This window comes from Callithrix jacchus, chromosome 1 (genome assembly GCF_049354715.1).
Source record: "Callithrix jacchus isolate 240 chromosome 1, calJac240_pri, whole genome shotgun sequence".
Taxonomy (NCBI): domain Eukaryota; kingdom Metazoa; phylum Chordata; class Mammalia; order Primates; family Cebidae; genus Callithrix; species Callithrix jacchus.
Window position 1 is genome coordinate 170,694,850 of NC_133502.1, and position 22,682 is coordinate 170,717,531.

The 22,682-nt window shown below is 51.0% G+C and overlaps 1 protein-coding gene and 1 long non-coding RNA gene across 14 annotated transcripts in view; one reads left to right on the top strand and one right to left on the bottom strand.

The window, feature by feature from the left end:
• Positions 1–14,767, bottom strand: part of LHX6 (LIM homeobox 6) — a 43,191-nt gene extending 28,424 nt beyond the window's left edge. For 6 of the 13 annotated variants that reach the window (XR_013536464.1, XR_013536463.1, XR_013536457.1 and 3 more), the window contains exons 1-6: positions 14,467–14,767; positions 13,238–13,309; positions 12,675–12,857; positions 12,196–12,317; positions 2,797–3,017; positions 74–174 (exon numbers count right to left, since the gene is read on the bottom strand). Coding sequence is in view for 10 of the 13 variants with exons in the window: in XM_054236575.2 (XP_054092550.2) it covers positions 74–174; positions 2,797–3,017; positions 12,196–12,317; positions 12,675–12,857; positions 13,238–13,309; positions 14,467–14,550 (783 nt within the window). In the remaining 3 variants the exon portion in view is untranslated. Of the gene's footprint in view, positions 1–73; positions 175–2,796; positions 3,018–5,515; positions 5,850–12,012; positions 12,318–12,674; positions 12,858–13,237; positions 13,310–13,626; positions 14,248–14,466 lie in introns of those variants that run through there. The other 7 variants (XM_078375595.1, XM_035256527.3, XM_035256539.3 and 4 more) reach the window with 6 other exon arrangements.
• On the top strand, positions 56–4,167 carry LOC118144238 (uncharacterized). Its single transcript, XR_004728837.3, has 3 exons — positions 56–2,709; positions 2,873–3,154; positions 3,368–4,167. It is a non-coding gene; the product is annotated as an uncharacterized LOC118144238 (long non-coding RNA).
• Positions 14,768–22,682: the final 7,915 nt, after the last annotated feature.

A 22,682-nucleotide genomic window follows, 5' to 3' on the forward strand; every position in this document is an offset into this window, starting at 1 on the left:
GGGCAGAGGGGCGGAGCCAAGAGACCTTATCGGCCCCGCCCACGCCCCGGCCGCCGGCGGCCTGCAGCGGTACCTGCAGCTGTTCAGCGGTGAAGGACGTCCGCGCGCGCTTGGCCGGCTTGGGCTGACTGTCCTGTTCCGAGGGCACTGCCCCCTCCAACGTGAGGCCGTTCCCTGGGGGCGATATAAGCGGCTGACCACGCGTCCCATCTCTTCTAGTGGCAGCCTGGAAAGGACGGGGGTGGGGGGAGCTTGTCCCTGGAAGGGTCAGGAGCGGGAGTTGGCTGGGAGCGGGGATCCCAGGTCCTAGTCCCTGAGCTTAGTCTTTGGGGAAGGGGTTTCTGAGAGTCCTTTCAGTACTGAACACTTTTTACACGACAGGACCACGTCTTACAGCCCTGATGAGAGGTGGAGTTACCCCATTTTACATGGGAGGAAACTGAGACTCAGAGAGAAAGAAAGCCCCTGCCCTGGACCTTTCGACTAGAATCTAAAAGCTAGCTGACCCTAATGTCCCATGGCTCCCTCCTGGCGAAACTGGGGGAAACCAAAGGCTAGAGGAGCAAGGAAGTAATGGAACTATGATCCTAATTCCATAAAAATAAGCGGAAGAAAAAAGTTTGTAAGAATATACAACAAGGTGTTGGCAGTGGTTTTCTTCCCAGGAATGTGATTATGGAAAGTTTTTACTTTCAGTATTCCTGTAACTTTTGAGGTTTTTTTAAACAATCATATGTTGCTTCTCTAAGGTTTAATTTTGTTAACCAGAGTATATGTTAGATATTCTCTTTCTACTCATATTACTTTTACAATCATACTAAAACACTAACTATATTCCCATTTTATTTTTAATACCTAATTGTTCTGAATATCCTGAAAATCTCAGAAAATTTCCATAAGCACAAAGAAGAAAATAAAAATCACCAGTAATTCCAGCACTCAGAAATAACCACTGTTCACAATTTATTGTAATTTTTTAATTAGGAAAAAATTATGTTGAAGGAAAAAAGCAAACACCATAACATACATGGAAAAAATCTGAAAAGATACACATTAAAATATGAAGGCAGGCAACATTTGGAGCGACTGTTATTTTCTTCTTATTGCTTACCATCTTATTTTTCTACAATGAAAGTGTGTGTGTTTGTGTGTTATGTTTAAAAAGTGAAACAGGAGCCAACACTTAGGGCTGATCAGTAAGAGATCAGAGGCCCCAGCCTTTGAGTTCATCAGCATGGTAAGAATCTGTGGACAGGTGTGGCTGTGAGAGCTAGGATGAAACTGGCAAGGCTGTGACTACAGGTGGCCCTGATTGGACCATGTGTGGAAGGAGTCTGTGGTCACTGATGGACCACAGTGTGGGAAAGCTCTAAATCCTGGGCTTCCATCCCAGCTCCACTGCTGACTTGCTGACCACTGCAAATAATTTCATTGCCCACCACTCCAGATAAGTGGGCAGCAAGTGAAACCCAAATTCACTTAGACCCACTTAGTCCTGATCCTGGCAGGAGAAAATGATGGCCCTGGTGTGGCCATGGCCAGGAACACTCTGGTGGTCCCTGACTATTTCCCAGGCTGGGACCTAGAAGTTGAGGCAGGGTGGTTCATACTCCTCCCCAGAGGAACTGGGGATTGGGTAGACACTCTGTGTTATTAATGTCCCCTAGGAAGCAGGCAGGGCAAGCATTGGTGTGTTGGTTTTTTAAATGGGAAACAAAAACAGAGACAGCTACATCCCAGAAGCCTCCTTGGCTTTATGAGATCTGATTAGGGTGCCCTAGAGTTTAGGGCCAAGGTGCTATGGGATGGTGTTAAGAGCCTGGCCTTTGGAGTCAGGTAAATCTCCTAGTATGTAACTTTTGGCAAATCCTGTTTCTTCTCCTGTAAAATGGGGATGTCCCACCTACTTCCTAGGGCTGTCGTAAAGATTACATAAAATAATCCATGTTACGGGGAAGTTAGCAAGCAACTTTCACAGACCCTAACGGGAATTAAAGAAAGGGTCCCTGCCTCTGCCCACAGCCAAGCAAGCACTGCCCTTCCCCAGCTCAATCTGGCCTGTAACTCAGTCCCCAGGCCAGGGAGACCTGGATCTTGTTCCTGGGCAATCTGGGGAATAACAGTGTCAGAGCCAGAAGAGATTTAGGAATCATTCTAGTCCAGTATCTGTCTTTGCACAGGTGTGTGGACTGAGGCCCAGAGAGAAAAGGTATATATCAACCCAGTATGTGACAGCCTGATCTCCAGACTCAGGAACCTGGTCCTTTCCTCTTGTAGTTAGATACCCTGGTCCAGGATGAAACCCTTCTCCTCAAACCTCTGGCTTGGAGCTGCTAGAATAGGAATTGGGAGAAGGGGGCCAAGCCATCTCTCCAGCACTGGCCCAAGCCTCGTCCCTGGCAACTGGGGGGGATAAGTCCCCAGACCAATGAGAGCTGTCCAAAGGTGGAGTCGGCGGGCCCCCTTATGAAAACCATCTCTAGGATTCACTGAGTGCCGCCTGGCTTTACAACACATCAGCTCATCTATCTTTGGGAAGGTATCCTATCCTTAAGGCCATTTTACGGATAAGGAAACGTTGTTGCAAAGTATGTTTCTGCCTCCTTCTGATTCCTAAGCAAAAGATCCTGGAAGTGCAAGATCTGTGCGCTGCTCCACCCCCATGCTGCCTGCGGGGCGGTACTGGGAAGGCCCAGTCGGTAGAGGAGTGTGAGTGGTTCCTGGGGTGCTGGGGTGGGGTGGGGTGGGGCGGGAAAGGGCTGGGGGCAGAGGTGCCAGGCAGAGCAGGTTGGGTACCGTTCTCGGCGGCCCTCTTGAGGTTCTCGATCATTGTGTCGTAGTGGATTCGGCAGAGCACCTTCTCCTCCACCAGGCCAAACTCCTCACCAGTCGACAGCTGGCGCTTACAGGAGAAGCAGGCGAAGCAGGCCAGGTGGTAGGCGTTGCCGCGAGCTCTCCGCACCCAGTCGCTGGCGTAGATCTGTCGGCCACAGCGGGCACACTTGGTCCCGAATCGGCTGCAGGTGGAGAGGACAGGCACGGGGTGGCGAGACTCAGACAGGCCAACCTTTCCCCTTCCACCCACACTGGCCGCCAGCTCCCAGGCTCGGATGCACCAACCCTCTATACCTAGTCCCAGCTAGGAGGTGAACTGGTGGGTGATTTTTATTTTCTTCTTGGTGTTTTTCTGAATTTCCCAAATTTTCTACAATGGTCACTTCTATTTACTTATTAATTTGTTAAAAATACATCACAAGTTAGAAAACCCATAATAATAGTAATAGGCAAATTGTTGAGCACTTACCACTTGCCCAGCAGGAATCTAATTGTTTTACCGTGATTATCTCAATTTATCCTCATTTTGCAGGTGAGGAAAATGGGGACCAGAGAGGCAAAGTAACTTGCACAAGGTCACATGGCTTGCAATGACAGAAACCCTAGCCATCCTGACTCCGGAGATGAATATAAGCTATAGCCCCAGGTGTACAGAATGCAGTTTCTTAGAAGAACAGACAGATAAGCACTTACTGGCTTTGTGACCCTGGGCAAACTGTTTAACTCTGAGTTCTCATTTTCCTTGTACTGCACTGAACTAGATGACAACAGCAATGACCACTACTGTTTGTTCAGAGCTTGCACTCTGCCAAGTACCCAGCAAGTTCTGGAGCTGTGACATTCTATTAATAATACTAAATGTTAAAAAGACAAAAATAAAAATAAAAAGCCTGAATCGAATGTCTTCTTACCCCTTAAGCCTTCCTTGATTCTACCTCTTCCCCTTCTCCCTTCCAGTTTTGTAGTCTGGCAATTTGGGTGCAGCTGCCTCCAACACTAGACTGGGAGCCCCTCCAGAAGGGAGCAGAGTCTGGTTTATCCCATCCTAGAAGTCAGTCCAGGGCCTGAGCCAGGGCACCAGGGAAGGTGTGTTCTTTAAAGTGGATGACTCACTTGCCACTCTGTCCCAACCCTGGCACCCTGTTTCCTCTGGTACACCCTCTATTTCAGAGAATGGTGCCACCACTCACCCAGCCCCTGAAGCCTGAAAATCATAATCGTGCACTCCTCTCTCTCCTCAACCCCACATCCAGCCAATCATCAGATGCTGTTGGTTCTGTTTCCCAAGTGTCTCTGGGATCCATCTCCTCCTCACCATCTCCACTGTCGCCCTCCTAGGCCAGGCTCCCTTGGTCCTTCCCTCACTGTCAACCTCCTCCTGGGTCTCCCTGTTTCCAGTGTCACTCCTGCCAACCCCTCCTCCACACAGCAGTCACAGAGAAGTTTCCAGCATGCACACAGAATCCTGTTTCTGCCTTGCTTACAATCCACAGGATCTGGTCCAAAACTCTTGGGGTTTGCAAAACCCAACCGACCACATCCTCTTCAGGCCCATCCTCTCCCTAACCTTCAAGATGTGCCGCCCCTCCATCCAGGCAGGTGTCCCAGTCAGCCACAATGAAAGGTCACTCCCAGGTCTTTATGGCCTCCTCTGAAGCACTTTCCCACCCCCAGGCCTTTGCACTGTTGCTTTTCCAGACCTACCCTCCCCCAGAGTCCCAGGGCCCCCGGCACCGCTATCTCAGTGCTGACTGCACTGGTTTGTAAATGTTGCTGACGGCACTGGTTGTAAATGTTTCGTTTCGGGCTCTTCCCTTCCACCCCTTCCACCTTCCTAGAGTTGGGGGCCCGGGGTTGGGAGTGGAGGACCAAGGAGATTTGCCTCTGTATCCCCAGGGCCGGTACCCTTCCACCCGGGGGAGCATTCGGTATCGCCTGTGTGTGCACGGAGGAAACAGCCCCGCAAAAACTCTCTGGTTACAGCCTGCCTGCCTTGGCAAATTCAAGCAACTGTCGGTTGAAAAAAACAGCGTTGGGCTGGACTGCGTGCGGGAGCCCAGCGGCTTCTGCCAGTCCCCGCTCGCAGACTCATTCCCAACCCTACTGTCTCAGACAAGGAGCACGAGAAGACCCTTCCGCGGGAGGCGCGGTTCGCTCAGGAGGCGCTGCGCACCTAGGTGGAGTCTACCGCTCCACCAAGCAGAGGCGGTTCCCGACCTCGGAAACGCGGTCTCCCCAACAGAGTGTCCAGCCCAGCCCAGCCCATGGTCTCTGTTCCCCGTCCCGCAGTAAAGGGGAGAGGAAACCGTTTTGCCCAACCCAGCCTACTCCCGGCGAAGGTCCGACCCCGGGTTCCGCCGCGCTGCTGGTAGTATCCGGATTGGGTGCACTTTCTGGCCTCGGAGGAGAGGCTGGCTTCCGATTATTTGTGCTGCAGGAGGGCGGCGGGGGGTGGGGTGGGGGTGGCCAACCGCGCTCAGAGCCCTTACTGCCGGCAGGGGTCCCGGGGCGCGACGCCTTCATTGCACCCCCTGGGCTTCGTCGCAACTCGGTGAGGTGGGGACTCTGGCATCCGTTTTTCATACAAAGAATCGAAGGTTTAGAGACGCCGAGTGACTTGCCCGAAACTCCGCAGAGTGTGCGGCTGGGTTTGAGGCCCCCTCTAAGGTGCAAAAAGTACCTAAAACCTGCGGAGCAACTGGACTGGAGACGAGGAGAGCTGGAATCCCGCGTGGATTAACAGGAAGCAGAGCCAGTCAGGCAGCGCCGCGTCCCCACTCCGGGCTGCTGGTTCTGGAATCTCCCGCATGAGGGGCCAAGGACCCACCACCTCGAGAAGGCGGTGAGTGCATCCTCTGGGAGCGGACAGAGCCTGAGCAGGGAGGGTCTTGGCCATCAGAGGCCGGGCGAGAGCAGCTGAGCCTTCTGTGCGCCTGGCTCTGTGGGATTCTTTCCCCTTGGCCACTGGACGCGTAAAAGACGCGTATCTCTCTGTTCTTCTAAGAAACTGCACTTCTGTACACCTGGGGCTATAGCTTATATTCATCTCTGGAGTCAGGATGGCTAGGGTTTCTGTCATTGCAAACCATGTGACCTTGTGTATGGCGATCCTGCCCCGCGGGTCCCAGACGCCCTAGTCCATTCTGTGCCTACACAGGAAGGTCACAGTGTCCTCACATCCTTGGTCGGAGGTAGGCGCTGCTAGTGACCTCTCAGCAACTTTCTCATGCTCTGCGTGTCACCCCAAATGCCGGAAGCTGTCCCAGCTCTAGAATCCTCCTGCGCTCCTGGTGGCTCATTCCAGTCTACGAAATCGTACTTGCGCTGGATCTTTGGGGTGGGGAGAGGGGATTATGTAGGTTTGGTTGTATTGCAGACTGCCCTGCAGCGTGTCCCCCACCGAGGACAGGGGTCAGCAGCACGAAGGGCGTGAGAAGGCTTATCGATCCAAGCTTTGACAAAACAGCTGACTCCTTCCCAGGCGGGCTGCGAGGCCCGAGCCACCGGATTCCGGAAGCAGCGAAATTGGCGGCGGAGACAACGAAACCTCAAGAAAGAGGTGTGCAGGAACTGCTACCAGAACGCCAAAGGGATTAGAGGGTGTGCCAACTGCCACCCCAGCCTTGCTGTGAGGTCCAGACCTTGCGCGTCCCTGGATCCCGGCGTGTGAAGCGCCTAGGTGCAAAGCACCTGAGGCGCTTTCGGGACGGAGAGGTGTTGGAAAGATACAGCTCATCCTGGCAACTGCTAAAAAGAGTAGGGTGGGCATCGCGCACCGCAGGGCCCTCTACCTCCTGAAAGGAGGGCAGAGATATCTGAGTACCAGTGGTCGTACCAACGGAGCTCTGCGCCCTTGACCAAATCAGACTCACTTTCCCAGCCTACTACCTGGATACCTAGTAAGCACTTGGTAATTATTTGTTGGATGAATGAGCCTCAGCGAAGGAGCCCATCGGAGTTTCACCTCAATCCTTTCTCCCACTATTAAGCTACCCCTTTTCTGTACAAGGAAATCAAACCTTAGAGTGGAAACGCCAATGTTAGTTACCAAGCTATTGAGCCGAGAGGCTGAAACTGAAACGGGACTTCCCTTATCTTATGTTCAAGACGTTCCTGATGGTCTTAGATCCTGTAAGGGGAACAAGGTGGGTTGGAGGTGGAGTCCCACCTATTCTCTCTGATCCTTCCCTTCTAGGTACACCCGTAGGGGAAGAAGGGGGGGGACAGAACCAGCAATTAAGAGGTTAAAACGACCGCTTCTCGGAGGTCCCGGCCCCAAGGCTCCTCCCCCAGCTCCCCTCTCAGCTCTCCCAACATCTTTCCCCCAACAGCTGGCTGCCGCGGGGCCGCTCTCTGCCGCGGCGGGGGGCCGCTTCCCGCTCCGAGCCTCCCCGGGGACCCTCGCTCTGCGGGAGGGGGTGGGGTTCTCTCGCCGGAGCCTTCGACAAAACTTGGGCTCAAGGCAGAAGGCCAGGGAAGGCTGGGGGCTTGCCTGAAGTCCTTTGGGCCTAGCTGGAAAGAGGATCTTTAGCCTCCAGGGAACTCACTGAACCCCTATCCCCATAAACCCGAGGGGAGGCAGTTAACCCTTTACTCCCACTCCCAATGTAAGAAGGCCTAAGGGCCAGGGACTGCAGTAACCTGATACTGACAAAGTTACTCCACTCACAGGCTTCTGAGGTCATTCCTGTCCTAGTGCTCCCAAGAACTCCCAGGGAGCCACACATCAGAACACACAGTGGGTGTGCCAACCTAACTGGGCAGGGAATCTTAGGAACAGCAGAGAGGGGCCCCACGAGGCACAGAAGGGTGTCTGATATATCTCACCTATAGAAGAGTATGGGGGTGTTTAGGGGCAGGGATGGTGGAGCCAGGCAGCTGTAGGGCTTATCTAGACTCTACCACTTAGCCGAGTGACCTCATCAATCAGGGTCTCTGTTCCCTGATCCCACCCCCACACTGCCATCACGTGGGATTATGAGAGTATCATACACACAAGGTAGACCTGAGAATTGAATGAGATAGAACAGGTAAAGGGTTAGTCCAGCTGCTGACTTAGACAAAAACTCTACACATTCTGATGACTGGTGCCCTGTGTGACTGTAAGCAATGACACTTTCCCAGGACAGCAGTCACGCCAGCTATACAATGGGCATGATGTTCCAGGAGGCTGGGGAAGCCAGGAGGGCACTGCAGATTGGGTCATGCCCTATTGAAGGGCAGCAGCTGCAGATATGGGAAGCTGTCTGGGGCTGTGGTTGCTGGTAGCAGGGGAAATGTGAATGTCCCAGAAAGGAGCACTGTTTTTTCCCCCATAATTTTCTTCCATTTTTGGAAGAAAACAGAAAGAAGAATGGTCTTAACAAAAAGGGAAAGAAATTAAGAGTCCTATCACATTTTTTTGGTGGTAATTTTTTTTTCCTCCTGGGAACCTCAAGCAGTAAGGGGAGATAGGGATCTGGTTGAACCCACAAGGACTGGTAAGGGCCCTGTTTAGAGGGTGAATTGGAGAAGCCGAGGCAGAGTCCAGTGGTCTGGCCAAGGACACATAGCCAATGAGAACCAATGTCTCCCAGCAATGCAAATGAGCCAGGAGCAGTACTGGACCTCCATGTCTCCTCTATGCTCTGTAGCCCCTCTCCCTGGTGAACTTGGAGTTTCTTTCTGACCTTTAATTCCCTGAGCCACCAGTGCTAGCTCTGTCAATGGAGACTGAAGGAGGGTCTATAAGATGATGTCAAGGAGGGACAAGATGGGGGATAGACCCTAGATCCTCTTCCCTGGGGAAAAGACCAGAGGTTAGAGGACCAGGGGATCCCCATGCTCCCCCTCCATGGGGCCTTGGCCACTCCCTTCCTGCCCCCTGCCCTATTGGGAGCTCTTGGCCTCTCTTTGGGCAAAGTGCTCCAGTCCACATCCTACCAGACCCTTGACCCTGGGCTTCAGGAAACAGAAGCCTGGAGAATCTCAGCATGTGACCTCTCCCTGGGCCCCAGCTCCTGAGAGGAAAATTCTGCCTCCCACGCCATCATTCACACTCTCTTAAGGAAGAGCTTCCTCATAGCAGCCACCCAGAGCCTGGGCTGCAGTGCAGTGCAGACAATAGTCCTTGCCTGGCACTCAACCGGCTTTTTCTTTCCCTTTTTGTGGGTTTTATTATTTTTGTTTCAGGTGGGGCTGCCAGGGATGGGTTATGCCTGCAGGGAGAGAAATGATCAGAAGAGCCACAATTCTACCCTCAACCCAGGGAATGTGAGCTTTTATTGCCTCCATTTTCTTAACCAGAAATCTGGTTTAGTTTTGCTTTCAGGGCTCTTGTCATTGGAAAAAGATTACTGCTCAGAACCTGCAGCCCAGAAATGGCCCAGTCTTATCCCTCCAGGGAGACTCTGCTCCTCTGATTGTGTGGGGAAATGCCATCATGGGTTTGTGCCCAGCATCCACCCTGCCAATGATGACAATGCTGATAATCGAGGCATTCATACCAACCGCCATTAAGGGAGCCTTTACAGAGACTTCCCCCACAACAGTGGCCTCTTTGGCAGTCCTGGCAGACAGCCTTGGAAAGGTAGAACTAAGGGCCAAGAGATGCAACAACTTGCTCAAGGTCACAACTGGCCAGACTGGGCCCAGTTTCCTGCCTGTTCCCACAGTGGCTGCATACCCTACTGTATCCCACTGCAGTTGGAAGAGGACTCTAGAATGAACGACGGCTCTGAATAGTGGAGTTAGGATCTTCTTTTAACTAGTTTCAAAGTCTAGTAAAGCACAGTAGCCAAGGAGGCTCGGTCCAGCATGGGCATGAGCTAGGGCTAGAGAAGCAGAAAAGAAATTTGGGCAAGTGGTAAATAAGACTGCCAAGTTCATTGTCAGGAGAGCCAGGAGAGGTGGCCTTCCCTGCCTTAGTCTATGGGAGAGGCCCAGACACCATCCTGCTGCTGGGTTTCCCAAGCTGGCACCCAGAATTTAGGAGCTGATGAATCCAAGGAGCCCCCAAGCATCACCTGGCATTGTTTGTTTGTTTGTTTGGTTGGTTGGTTTGTTTGTCTTAGACAGAGTCTCGCTCTGTCACCCAGGCTGGAGTGCAGTGGCACAATCTTGGCTCACTGCAACCTCCACCTCTCCAGTTCAAGTGATTCTCCTGCCTCAACCTCCTGAGTAGCTGGGCCTGCAGGCACACATCACCACACCCGACTAATTTTTGTAATTTTAGTAGAAATGGGGTTTCACCATGTTGGCCAGGATGGTCTCAATCTCCTGACCTTGTGATCCACCCACTTTGGCCTCCCAAAGTGCTGGGATCACAGGTGTGAGCCATTGCACCCTGCCCATCTGGCTTGTTTTAGACAAACAGGAGTCAGGCTTACAGTAGGGAGGCGGCTAGACAGTGACTGTAATCTCCATTTCCTGTCCTGGCCAAACTAACAGGGAGGGGAGACATCACACTCTGGTTACACACCACTAATCTCCTTTTGACTACACACACACACACACACACAAACACACACAGCCATCTAGATTCACAAACACATTCACATCACACCCTTCATCCCTCAGTGTCTAGGTGGAGGCCCTTAAGCAGGAATGGCCCCTCAGAGAAGGTGGGAGGGGTATGATGGGATTTCAGAATCCCCTCACCTCATCTCACCCTCCCACCTCCAGATCCTAGTCCAGATGTAATCCTGTCCTCACCGCTTTGCATGCACAAACACGCACATGCACACACACACACACACACACAATCCCAACATTCACATATAGACACCCACTCTTGACACCCACACATGAATTAAAAGACAAATGTTGGTCTATAAAGGAACACACATGCAATCCACACACCCCCAATCCTGCTCAGTGATGCTTTCCCCAGCACTACTGCACACATCCCAGAAAATACAGACCCACAGGCGCTCCTTGCACACTGAGTCCTAGGCCACCTGGTCGAGCACCCACTCCCCCACCCCAGCTACACACTCTTTCACATCCATCCCATAAAGGAAGAGTCCACCTCTTTAATCACGCTTCCTATGGTTTCTTCAGATTACCCTTGCCCCAAATGCTGCCAACCTCCCCCTAGACTCAAGATCTCCTCTATCCAGATCCCTGGAGGTTCAATGCCAGTGCATGGAAGGAGATCGCCTTCCATCATATTCCCTGACTCTCAGAGGCTCTTTCTAGCACAGGGGTCTGGCCAGGAAAACTGAAGCCATGACGTCTTCCTATGCAAGGATGGGAAGGATGTCTGTGGGTTGGAGGGTAATTATAAGGAAGCAGCTTTCTCCACTTTTTGAGAAAGCACTTGGGAACAAGCATCCTTCTCAGAAACCAATTCCCCACCATCCTCTTCGGATCCCATAGGCCTGGTGGTCCAACCCTCAGGCCTGGTTCATGCCTCCCACTGGGATCAGCAGACAAGGCCGTGACCCTGCAGTGACCTCGACCCCATCATCAGGTCAGTTCCGGGCTTGTGGCTAGAAGCCAGGCCCAGGCAAGTGGCTGAGATGCGGCAGAAGGACAGGAGGATGCGCCTGGCTGCTGTCGGCTGCCGGGACGCGGCCTGCGGTGCGGAAAGCGCAGCCCGTGGTAATCCTACTCTGTGCTCTGGGCTGCAGTGCCCGGTTCTTCCCCTTCCCATCCCGGCGGCCCAAAGGCAGGGCCTAGACCCTGGAGAGGCCGAAGCCAGGCAGAAACAACAGTGAAGCTGGGACTGGAACAGGCGCCGGGGACCCGCGCAAGACCCTAGACTCCTAATGCGACACTCCAGTGACGCCGGGGTATAGCTGAGATGGAGCCGGAGACCGAGGTTGGGGTTCAGGAAGAGGCGCTTGGGTATGGAATCGGATCTGAGGCAGTTTCGGAGCTGGTGCTTGGGGCTGGACCAGACTCGAACCCAGAGCTGAGCCTGGGTCAGAGCCAGGGCAAAAGTCCGGAGCCCAGCTCAGCGTCCAGCCTGCGAGAGACCCCAGTATGACTGGCGTCCGAGTAGGTTTGGAACCCGAAGCCCGAGCGCACTGGAGATGCAGCCAGACGGCGACTGGGATCCGAGTGGGTCCGGGTCAGAGCTAGGGACGTCAGAGCTCCACCGAGGCGCTCGAGGTTGGAACTGGAGACTGAGACTCAGGCAGGACCCGAGACAGAGCCAGAGACGACACCGAAACCCAGATTCGGGGCGCGAACCTGTGCAGGCACCGGCGAGCTGCCTGAAGCTCTGGGTTCGCGCCGCTGAGCCCGCGCTGAGGGTCGGAAGTGCATTCGGGATGCCGAGGCTCTGAAGCCGGAGACCACACGCCCCAAACGCGGCCTCTGAAAGAGCCCAGGGCCTGCCGCGGGGACATTGCTGGCCCGGCGGCCGCAGCCTACCTGAAGTAGTCCATCTTGCAGAAGATCTCCTTGTTCTTGATGTAGCAGCTGTTTTGCTGCCTCAGCGACGTGCGACACACGGAGCACTCGAGGCACCGCACGTGCCAGATGAGGTTGTTGACCTGGGGAGGGGGCGGGGACGGGGGTGGCTCAGCGCAGGCCTCTTTCACGCGGGGCCCTAGTCTCCCCGGTCCCATTTGCAGCCAGAGACGCTGAAGCTCAGAAGGTGCATGCGACTGCCCTACTTTTTCTTCCATAATACTGAGCCTCAGGGAAATGGAAATAAACTCTTGCTATTTTTCAGGAGGAACCCGGGGACGCAGGCAGACCCTAAGACTTGCCCAAAGCCTCCCAGTCGGGCAGCGGTGGAGCCAGGATTTGGAAGTAGGTGGACCTGGCGCCGGCGGTGCTTCCCCGAAGTCTCCTGCACTGAGTCCCACGCCCCGACAACACGCACGCAACACCTACCCCTGTCTCACCTTGAGCAGATACCGGTCCAGGATCTCGAGGCCGCAGCTGGAGCAGATGTTCTTGCCGGCAGACGGCACGGAGGAGGCGGCAGAGGGCGGCGAGCAGACAGATGGCGTGCTGGGCGTACATGGCGAGGCCCGACCCTCGTCCTTGTCCAGGACTCCTGCCAGGGCCTCGGCGTCAGACTGCGCCTGCGGCGGGAGAGAGAAGGAGAGAGGAGCGCTGAGCCCGGCACGCAGAGTTGCGGCTGCCTCGGAGACAAATCTGGAGCCCCCAAGCACCAATTAACAACGAAATCTCCCCGGGACAATGAGCCGTAGACAGGAGGACAGGGATGGAAGGCCCTATCGGAGAGGAAGGGACGGCCCCAACTTTTAACACGTGCATTCTAGGTGCTGGGAGCAGTTAAAGCCAACATTCCCTGCCGGAAAATCAAGGCTCAGAGAGGGGCGGCGCCCGCCGGGAGTCCCCCAGAGTGTGGGCAGTGGTTTTTAGCCGGAAAGCCTGGCCAGGTCCCCAGGGCCGGGCCTCTGGAGGACTGGGCACCGCAGGCAGGGCCAAACAGACTCACCATGGCGGGCGGCGCGGTCCCTTCAAGACAGCGGGTGGTCGCTTTGCAGCCGGACCCTGGCTGGGCCATCACCTGGGGGAGGGGGAGGGAACGCAGGCGGCGGCGGCTGCTGAACTGGCTTCGCGCAGCCTGAGCCCAGCGCCTCCCCGCGCCTGTTATATAAACCGGCGCCGAACAATGAGTCCTAACTTTGTAGTGGGCATTTAAAGCCCTTCCCCACAAAAGCGGTGTCTCTCTAATGAAGCAATTTGAATTTGGATTGGATTTTTTCCCTCTCTCTCCCCCTCTCCCTGCACTTAACCCGTGGCTCTTGAAGTAATCGCTTAGTTCCCTTGCAATCCAAGCCTCTGAGGGGGGAAAAAAAACACGCGCACACACACACAAACTACCTGCAATTAGAAATTGTCGTGAATGCCCAAGATAAGAGGTAGCCAGAGTGTCAATTCCAACTGTCAATCAGTGAGATCCATCAGGCCGCCCAAAGAATTGCAAATTTGATTTTTTAATGGTAGTAATTAAAAATCGAATTTTTTCTCTCTCCACCCGTCCCCCCCCCGCCCGCTCTCTTCTCTTCTCTGCACAAAATGCAAAAAGGAGAAAAGAGAGAAAGAAAGAAAATAAAAAAGAGATGGGTGAGGGGCGGGGGGTGGTTGAAGAAAATAAAACCCCGAGCGCGGTGAGCACCCGCCCGCCCGCCCGACACGCGCCGCGAAATTGAAGCGGCGATATTGATACGGATTCAGGCGCCTTTCCAGGGCCAGTCGGAGGGAAACCCAGAGCAAAAAGGGAGCGAGGTCGGGGGCGAAACGGGAACCAAAAAGAGAAAAGAGAGGCGCCCAAAAGGAGGAAAAAGCACCCTCCAGCCCCTTGGCGCGCCCAGGACCAGCCCCGCGTCGGGATTCTCAGCGCTGCGCCCGCACAACCCCCGGCGCATCGGCGCTATCAGCGCCTATTCAGACGGACAATACCGGCCTCGCCTCCTCTTGATTCGCCTGTGTCTTTACTAAATCGCTTTTTGAGAAATTCCTCCAACATTTGCATAATGTGTTCCCGCTTTCCGCGACCCCCCCCTCGCTCGCGCGCGCTCGCACACTCACAAACACACACTCACAGGCGCACTCTCGTACCCCTCCTCCCTGCCGCCGCCCGCCACCCGGCTCGGCCCGGCTGGGTCCCGGACCCTGCCCAGCCCCGGCCCGCGCCGTTCAGCCAGTCTTTCGCCGACTCACCTGGTCGGTGGCGGGGCCGCCCTCGGCCGGCAGCCTGCAGCCCTCGGGCAGCGCCGGGGCGGCGTTCTCATGCTTCCAGTACATGGGCCGGGGAACCGCGGGATCAGCGGGCGCGTAGCGCAGAGAGTAGCGTCGAAGGGGGCCACGGCCGCAGTGGGAGCAGAGGCTGCTGCAGGAGCAGGAGGAGAGCCGAGGCGCCGGCCCCGCCGCCCCGGGCCCGGCCCCAGCCCCCGCCCCCGGCCCAAGCGCAGCCCCGGCCTCCCTGGTTGCCGCCGCCGCTGCCTCGGGAGAAGGTCCCGACAAACTTGGAGAGGCCCCCGCCCCCTCCTTCTTCTCCTCCTCCCCCTCCTGGTAGTCTTCCTCCTCCTCTCCCTCCTCCTTGTCCTCCTCCCTCTCCAGCTGCAACTGCGGCCGCCCTGCCGCTGGAGCCCCGCTCGGTTCAAGATGAGTCATGCGTGACCAATCCCCTCCCCGCCAAGGGAGAGCAAGACACACACGATGAGGCAGAGACCCAGGGAGACACACACACACACACACACACACACACACAGACACAGAGACACACAGAAACTCAGAGCTGCCAACAGAGAGACTCGGAGACACGCAAGCACACAAAGGCACCGGCGGGCACACACCCACCCAGCTCTCACTACCGCCCCTTCAAGGGGCACCCATCTTCCTCAGATACTGCCCCACTCACAGGTACAGGAGGGACCCATGGCCATACGATCTGCCTAGACAGATTCAGTAAAAGGTCACACGTTATACTGTGTTGATGCAATCCCATGCCTGGTACATTTGTTGAAACACTAATGCAAGTGATTACCTGTTCACATCATTTACACAGGCATGAGGCCCCACACTTACTCTCACACACCTGCACAGATACCTCCACTCCATAAGAATGAGACAGTGCACCGGATCCCAGGGACTGAGTGGGATTGGGTGGGGTGAGATGGGAGGGTAGTTCCACTGAATTCTCTTGGGAGGGATTGCTTGGCACATCCTCTTTCTCTTCAGGATTTGCTTAACCACACAGTCTAATGCCCATCTCATCTTCTTTAGAGTTCTACTGGTAATGAGAATGGTAGGGAAGGCAGGAAGGCCCCAGTGTTTAGACAGGAGACATTGCCTCCAGACACACAGACAGCAGAATCTTCAAACCCAAAGACAGAGCCATAAACACACTAACACCCTGCAGCATACACAAGTGAACACTTAGCGCCTCAGCCCCCTTCTCCACACACAAACTGAGCCTAAAGAGACACATGTAAACTTACATCATCTTCTAAAAACAAATAAGCACACCCAGACATAGATCCAGCCCTACAGACACCATGATAGCCTACCCTCACTACATCCCACATGTCATCACCTCCACAGTTGCCCTAATTTACAGATGTAAACCCCCCCACACCCAACTGCTCTTGTATTTGTACACACATCCATATTCAAGAGGGCACAGACTTTCACTGAGTTCCAAACCCATGTATAACCTTATGTCCTCTACTCAGCCACCCTCAAATATGTACTTACATGCTTACAGATGGTGAGACAACCATTGGTAGGCATTTATAGGCAGACACAGCACACACACACTTCTACAGAAATAGATTCCCAATACTTACAGTCTCAGTTTGCACACACAGGCAGGTTCTAACAGATGCAAGTAGTAGAGAATGGCTGCGCACCAATACTAAAGACCCACATCCGTATCCCCCAAAGGTACAAATAATCTGTTCCTTTACTGGCACCTAGTTGCACAAAAACAGCCCCAGCCTCGGCTAATGGCATTTGCCAACCTCTGCACCCCAGTCATTCACTGATCTCAAACACAGAAATTCAGAGTGAAAAGAGTTTCTCTTTGAACTCTAATCTTTTATATGAAGAGAACATGTTGCAGTGTGAAAGTGGGTGAGGTGTACGCATAGATACACATGTGTACACACATACACATGCATTCTCAAACATGAACACAGAAGAACAACCCCTCGCCCTCAAATACCTCCTTTGCACATAATAATTTCAGCTACTGATGGGATTATTCCCAGCTACTACAGCTACTAAACTGTGCCAGGCATGATATTAGGCATTTTACAATCACGATCTTATTTTCCTTTCACAATAATCCCATGAGGTGGCATCTCTCAGGGTGCTTGTTTTACTGACAAAGAGACTGAGGTTCAGAGAGTTCATGTGATAGATACAAAATGGTGCACATGGCTAATTGCCAGAATCAAGGGCTTAAAACCAGATTCATCTGACATTAGAGCTCATAATCTTGATCTCTAGGCTGCAGACATGACCATGTTTATTTTCTACACACATACACTCCACATTATCAGTTAAAAGACCTGAACGTGACTCTCAGACTCACCACTTATGGGCTCAGCTTGTTTTTCTCATCTGCAAAATGGGAATAACAATAGGACCTGCTTTATTTCCTTTTCTTCATCCCCTCTGGGTGGGAGGGGGGGATTGAGAGGTTAATAAACATTACAGAATGCTGCATATATACTAGATTTGTAAGAGCAGAAGGACTCCAGGAAAGAAGGCCATGAACACTGCACTGGCTTTGCAAAACTTCTCAGACTCCGGGAAAGAAGATCACGAAGATTGCACTAGCTTTGCAAAACTTCTTAGACATGAGCAGTGGAGGGGGCTTGAGCTAAAACTAAAGGGCAGGTGAAATATGGGTGGGTTCAGGGAGGAGAAGACTGTTTCAGGTAGAGAGAGGACCACAAAAGTTCGGAGGCTAGACAAACAAGTTGTTGCACGCTAATGAAGAGGAATGTGAAGCATGTGCTCCTAGATTGATAATAATAATAACTACCATTTATTGAGCATTTAGGTGCTAAGCCCTTTGTTTTACATGCATTATTCTCTTTAATCCTTGCAACAACCCTACAAAGAGGTTGTATTATTATCTTTCTTTTATGGTTGAAGAAACAAATTTACGGGAGCCCCATCTGAAGCTCTGGCACTCAGATTTTAGAACCCAAACTCTTACCTACTATGCAATTGTGCTCCTGAATTCTGATTAAATGCTCCAATAATAAAAACTGAAGTAAGAGGCAGTGAAGTCAGTAGTGAAGCAAAAAGACTTGGGCCAGATGGCTTTGATGCCAACCTTGACACTTCCCTTTATTACTTGGGTAATCCTGGACAAGTTCTTCAGTCACCCGTCAGCCTCAGTTTCCTCATCTGTAAAGTGGGGATAACACAGTTCAACTCCTATGGTTGTGAAAATTACACAAATGGTCCATGTAACAGGGCTCAGAAATATGTCAGGGACAGAGTAAGCAATCAATAAACATTAGCCACCACTGGCTGGGAGCGATGGCTCATGCCTGTAATCTCAGCACTTAGGGAGGCTGAGGCAGGTATATCATGAGGTCAGGAGTTCAAGGCCAGCCTGGCCAATATGGTGAACGCCGTCTCTACTAAAAATACAAAAATTAGCTGGATTACAGGTGTGAGCCACAGCATCTGACCAAAAACTAATATTTAAAAAGTGTTGTACTTTATTCATTTATGCATCCCTGAAGCTGTAATTAGCACCCTACATGAATAGTGGTATCTTCACTTTGCAGTTCTTCTCTTGGTCACTAAACAGGATGTGGTCATCTGGTCCTCTGAGGTGAATTTTGCCATCTTCCCCCATTTGAGTCTAGGTGCAAGGGTTCAGTTTGAAAGAGGCTTCATTAGTAACTGGATAATTCTGTGGGAGGCCCCCAGCAATGGTTTGACCCTGCCGGGGAGTAATTCTAGGAAGGTAATGTGAGCTGGGGGAGGCTGGAGACCCAGCTTTACATTTATTTACCTTGACAGCTAAATTGGTGAGCAAGAGGGAAATCAGATGAAAGCCATTTCAGAGTAAATACTAAATATGAAATTTAAACATTCAGGTTGTGACAAATGGGAAAAGGACAATGGGAAGAGACATGGGCAAAACCCCCCTTCCAAGCCTAGGACCCTACACATCCCCTTCCTAGGTAATTCCTGTTTTAGGAAAGAGCACAGGATGGGGTACAAATTGTCTGACCCTAGGCCAGCAATTTACTTCTCCTGGTCTCAGTGTCCTTGTTTGCAAAATGTGCGTTTGAAACAGCGATGTGGAAGTGATGGCGAAGGCCTGGGAGTAAGACCACAAATCCCAGCCCAGCCACTTCCTGGCTGGCTGAACTTGGAAAAGTCACTTACCTAAACTTCATTTTTCTCAATATCAATATCTGGGACAATATCAATCTCAGAGGAGTAAATAAGATAATCAGTGTGAAAGGACTTTGAGAAGCACAAAGACTCTGGGGCCAGATGGCTTTGAGGCCAACCTTGGCACTTCCCTTTATTACTTGGGTAACCCTGGACAAGATCTTCAGTCACTCATCACCCTCAGTTTCCTCATCTGTAAAGTGGGGATAACAGAATTCACCTACCGAGGTTGTGAAAATTACGTAAATGATCCATGTAACAGGAATCAGAAATATTCCTGGCACACAGTAATCAATCAGTAAACATTAGCCGTCATTATAGGATGGACTGGTTGAATTTTCTGATTATTTTTCTGCTAGGTACCACATCAAATTCTTTGTGAAGGCAGGGGACAAATCAAAGCTTCAAAGTATATTGCAAAGTAATATTGCATTCCTCAAATCATATTGCAAATGTGAACAATTACAGTTACTGAAAGTCCCCTTCCAGGAAGTTTTGACGTTCACTAAGTAAGTTCAGGTCAGCAGACATTTCTGAAGGATTTACTCCATACCAGGTTCCATACTAGGCCCAGGAAATAGAGGAAGCTGTCCTTGTGTCCTTGCCTCTGCCCTTGAGGAGCCCACAGTCTATTAAGAGAGAAGAAAGCCAGCCACTCAGGGCAGTGTGACAGGTGCTAGCTACGAAGGGTGCAACAGAAGCAAGGAGGAGGGGCACTTAACCTGGCTTACAGGTGGTGGATCAGTAAAACATCCTAGAGGAAGTGACGTTTCATATACGTCCTGAAGGATGAGTAAGTATGGGACAGGCAAGCACTGAAGGGAGTTGGACCAGGATGAAGAGTGGCTGCCCAGTTAGTGTTTGCTGGGGCCACAAAGGGAGATGAGGCTGGTGAGGTAGATAGGAGCCAGATTGTGGGGGGCTGAATGTTCAAGAGTTTAGATTCATTTTGGAAGCTGGAGTCTAGAAGCCTCCAGTGCCATTGGAAGCAGTATCCTGGAGGGGTTGCACAGCACAGTGGTTAAGAATTCTGGGCTTGGAGCCAGGTAGCCTACATTAAAAACCTGACCCTATTACACACTGGTTGAGGGTACTGAAGGCAAGTCACAAACTCTATGAGCCTTAGTTTCCTCGACCATAAATAGGCATTAATAGATAACCCATTGACAAGTGCTGTGATGATACCAGATCACAGTGCATCTATGAGTTAAGGTCTTTGGCACTAAGAGCCATTGTTATCACTAAGATGAGGTAATGAGCACAGAGAAGGGACTAGCTAAGTGGAGATCTTCAAGGTGCTAGATGTTCCCTCCTCAGAGAATTCTACCCTGACCACACTATTAAAAATAAATCTCTGTATCGTTCCAATTTTAGTATATGTGCTGCCGAAGGGGAGAAGGAAAGAAAAGCACACTGCCATGTGTGTTCCTACGCAACTGTCTTGCATGCTCTGCTTATGTACCCCAAAACCTAAAATCCAATAAAAAATTAAAAAATAAATAAATAAAATAAATCTCCGCTATGAATCTTTTTCCAGCAGAGAGTAGATACAGCTTACAAATAGCCTCACAAATAGTATTCTATAGAATGCTAAGGAATTTGAACTTCAAAACAGGAACTATGAGGGTATACCAAAGGCTTGTAAGCATGGAGATCACATGGTGAAATTGGAGATTTGGAAAGATGATTTAAGTAATTGATTTGAAGATAGATTAGAAGGGGTAAGTACTTCATTGATTGGAACAATACTGAAGGTTAGGAACTAATAAGGGAGAAGGGATAAGGCAGCTGCAGGAACAAGGAGGATGAACAGAAAGAATAGAATTAAAAGTTTATCATTTTACTTTGTCATGTTATATACGATCATATATATATATGTATCTACAACACATCCAGTTTCCTAATCAACTTTTTTTTTTTTGAAACAGAGTCTCATTCTATTACCCAGGCTGGAGTGCAGTGGCACCATCTCGGCTCACTGCAACCTCTACCTCCTGGGTTTAAGTGATTTTCGTGCCTCAGCTTCCCAAGTAGCTAGGGTTACTGGTGCGTGCTTCTGCGTTCAGCTAATTTTTTATTTTTGTTTTTTTGAGATGGAGTTTTGCTCTTGTTGCCCAAGCTGAAGTGCAATGGCCCGATCTCAGCTCACTGCAACCTCTACCTCCTGGATTCAAGTGATTCTCCTGCCTCAGCCTCCTGAGTAGCTGGGATTACAGGCATGCACCACCATACCCTACTAATTTTGTATTTTTAGTAGAGATGGGGTTTCTCCATGTTGGTCAGGCTGGTCTCAAACTCCTGACCTCAGGTGATTCACCCGCCTGGGCCTCCCAAAGTGCTGGGATTACAGGTGTGAGCCACCGTGCCTGGCCAATGTTTTGTATTTTTAGTAGAGATGTGGTTTCACTATTTTGCCTGGCTGGTCTTGAACTCCTGGCCTCAAGTGATCTGCCTGCCTCCACCTCCCAAAGTGCTGCTTTTACAAGTGAGAGCAGCCGCGCCCGGCCAACTTTATATACTAAGGTTATACATGTTATATAGAATCATATATATATAGAATATATGGTATAAACACATACATACATATGATATTATCAGCTATATAACATTTAGGAAACTGGAGATACCAGAGCGGAAAATGTCTAAGATAACTCTCAGATTTCAAATTTTTAAATAATTTTTTTCCAACGACATGGAACACAGGAGCAATTGAGGAAGGGCAAGAGGGATCAAGGAGCTCAGTTTTGAGTCAATGCACCAGGGGAATATTCAAGTGGAGGTGCCCAGGAGTGAACAGGACATATGGATCTGCAGCTCGGAAGACAGCCTGGATCTAGGAGAAGGAATTTCAGAGATATCAGGGTAGGGATCACAGCTAAAGCCTTGGGAGTGAAGATTTTACAGCAGCTGGAATTTACCTCATCTACAAGAAGAGAGTTGACTTCTTTGCTTTCTGGGAGGTAATTTGCCCCGGAAACTCATCTTATTTTTAGTGAGAATTGTTTCTTAAATTATAAAAGCACATCATATGTAGTAATAAGTGCTAAAACAGAACCAGGTAGTTAAGACACAAAAAGGCAATTAACTGCCTTAGGGGAATGAGCATGGGTGGGAAAATATGTTAGACAAGTGGTGGGGTGAGGGTGGGCAGTAGGGACTTCCCAGGTAGAAGGCACATCTTGTACAAGGACAGGGGGATCTGGGAGATTCCATCATGTTTGGGGTGCACAAATGGTTTAGTCTGGCTAGGAGAATGCCTAGTGGGACTGATTTGGAGAAGGCCTCATACACTTGGCTTAACCTATGGGTCTGGGTATTTGGAAGTATCTTAACTCCCTACTTAGATTAAATCTCAATTTCTTTCACCTCGGGCTTTGTTCTTTGTTCAACGTTCCCCTGAAACCCTTTACGCAGCTTATTAACTCAGGGAACATCACCTAAGCCACCACATCCCACTTCCAGCCTGGTCCCCATCCTCCAGCATCTTGTAGCTGCTGAGTCTTCCCTTTACATGGCACATCACAGTGCACAGGGCTCCGGCCTCATCATCTTCCCACCCTCCACACTTCGCACATGGCAAACGCCGTCTGTTTCAGGAATGAGTAACCTTCCTTCTGATGAGGTCACCTACCAGAAAGCTTCTCAAATGGGATAGGCCTGTTTTCAGAAGAGGAAAAACATAATTTGCTTCATTTTTTAAAGGCGAAATTTTAAAATTATACTTCTAGTTTAGAAAAGTCACAGGGCATGTAAAAATTAAACGTCATTTGGTATAATCAGTAATCCTAGCCCAATAAGGCTGAATGCAGAGGAAAGAAGATACAGACCTGTGTACTGGGATAAATTCTGACAGATTTGTATTTTTAATTTTTTTTCTTTTTAACCTGGGATTCAAGAGACCTCTCCAGAGACCACAAAGAAGAGCCTGCTTGAGAATGAAACTAACCCAGAGGAAAACACAATCAAGAGATAGACAGATTCCTAACTATATCATTGAACACCTG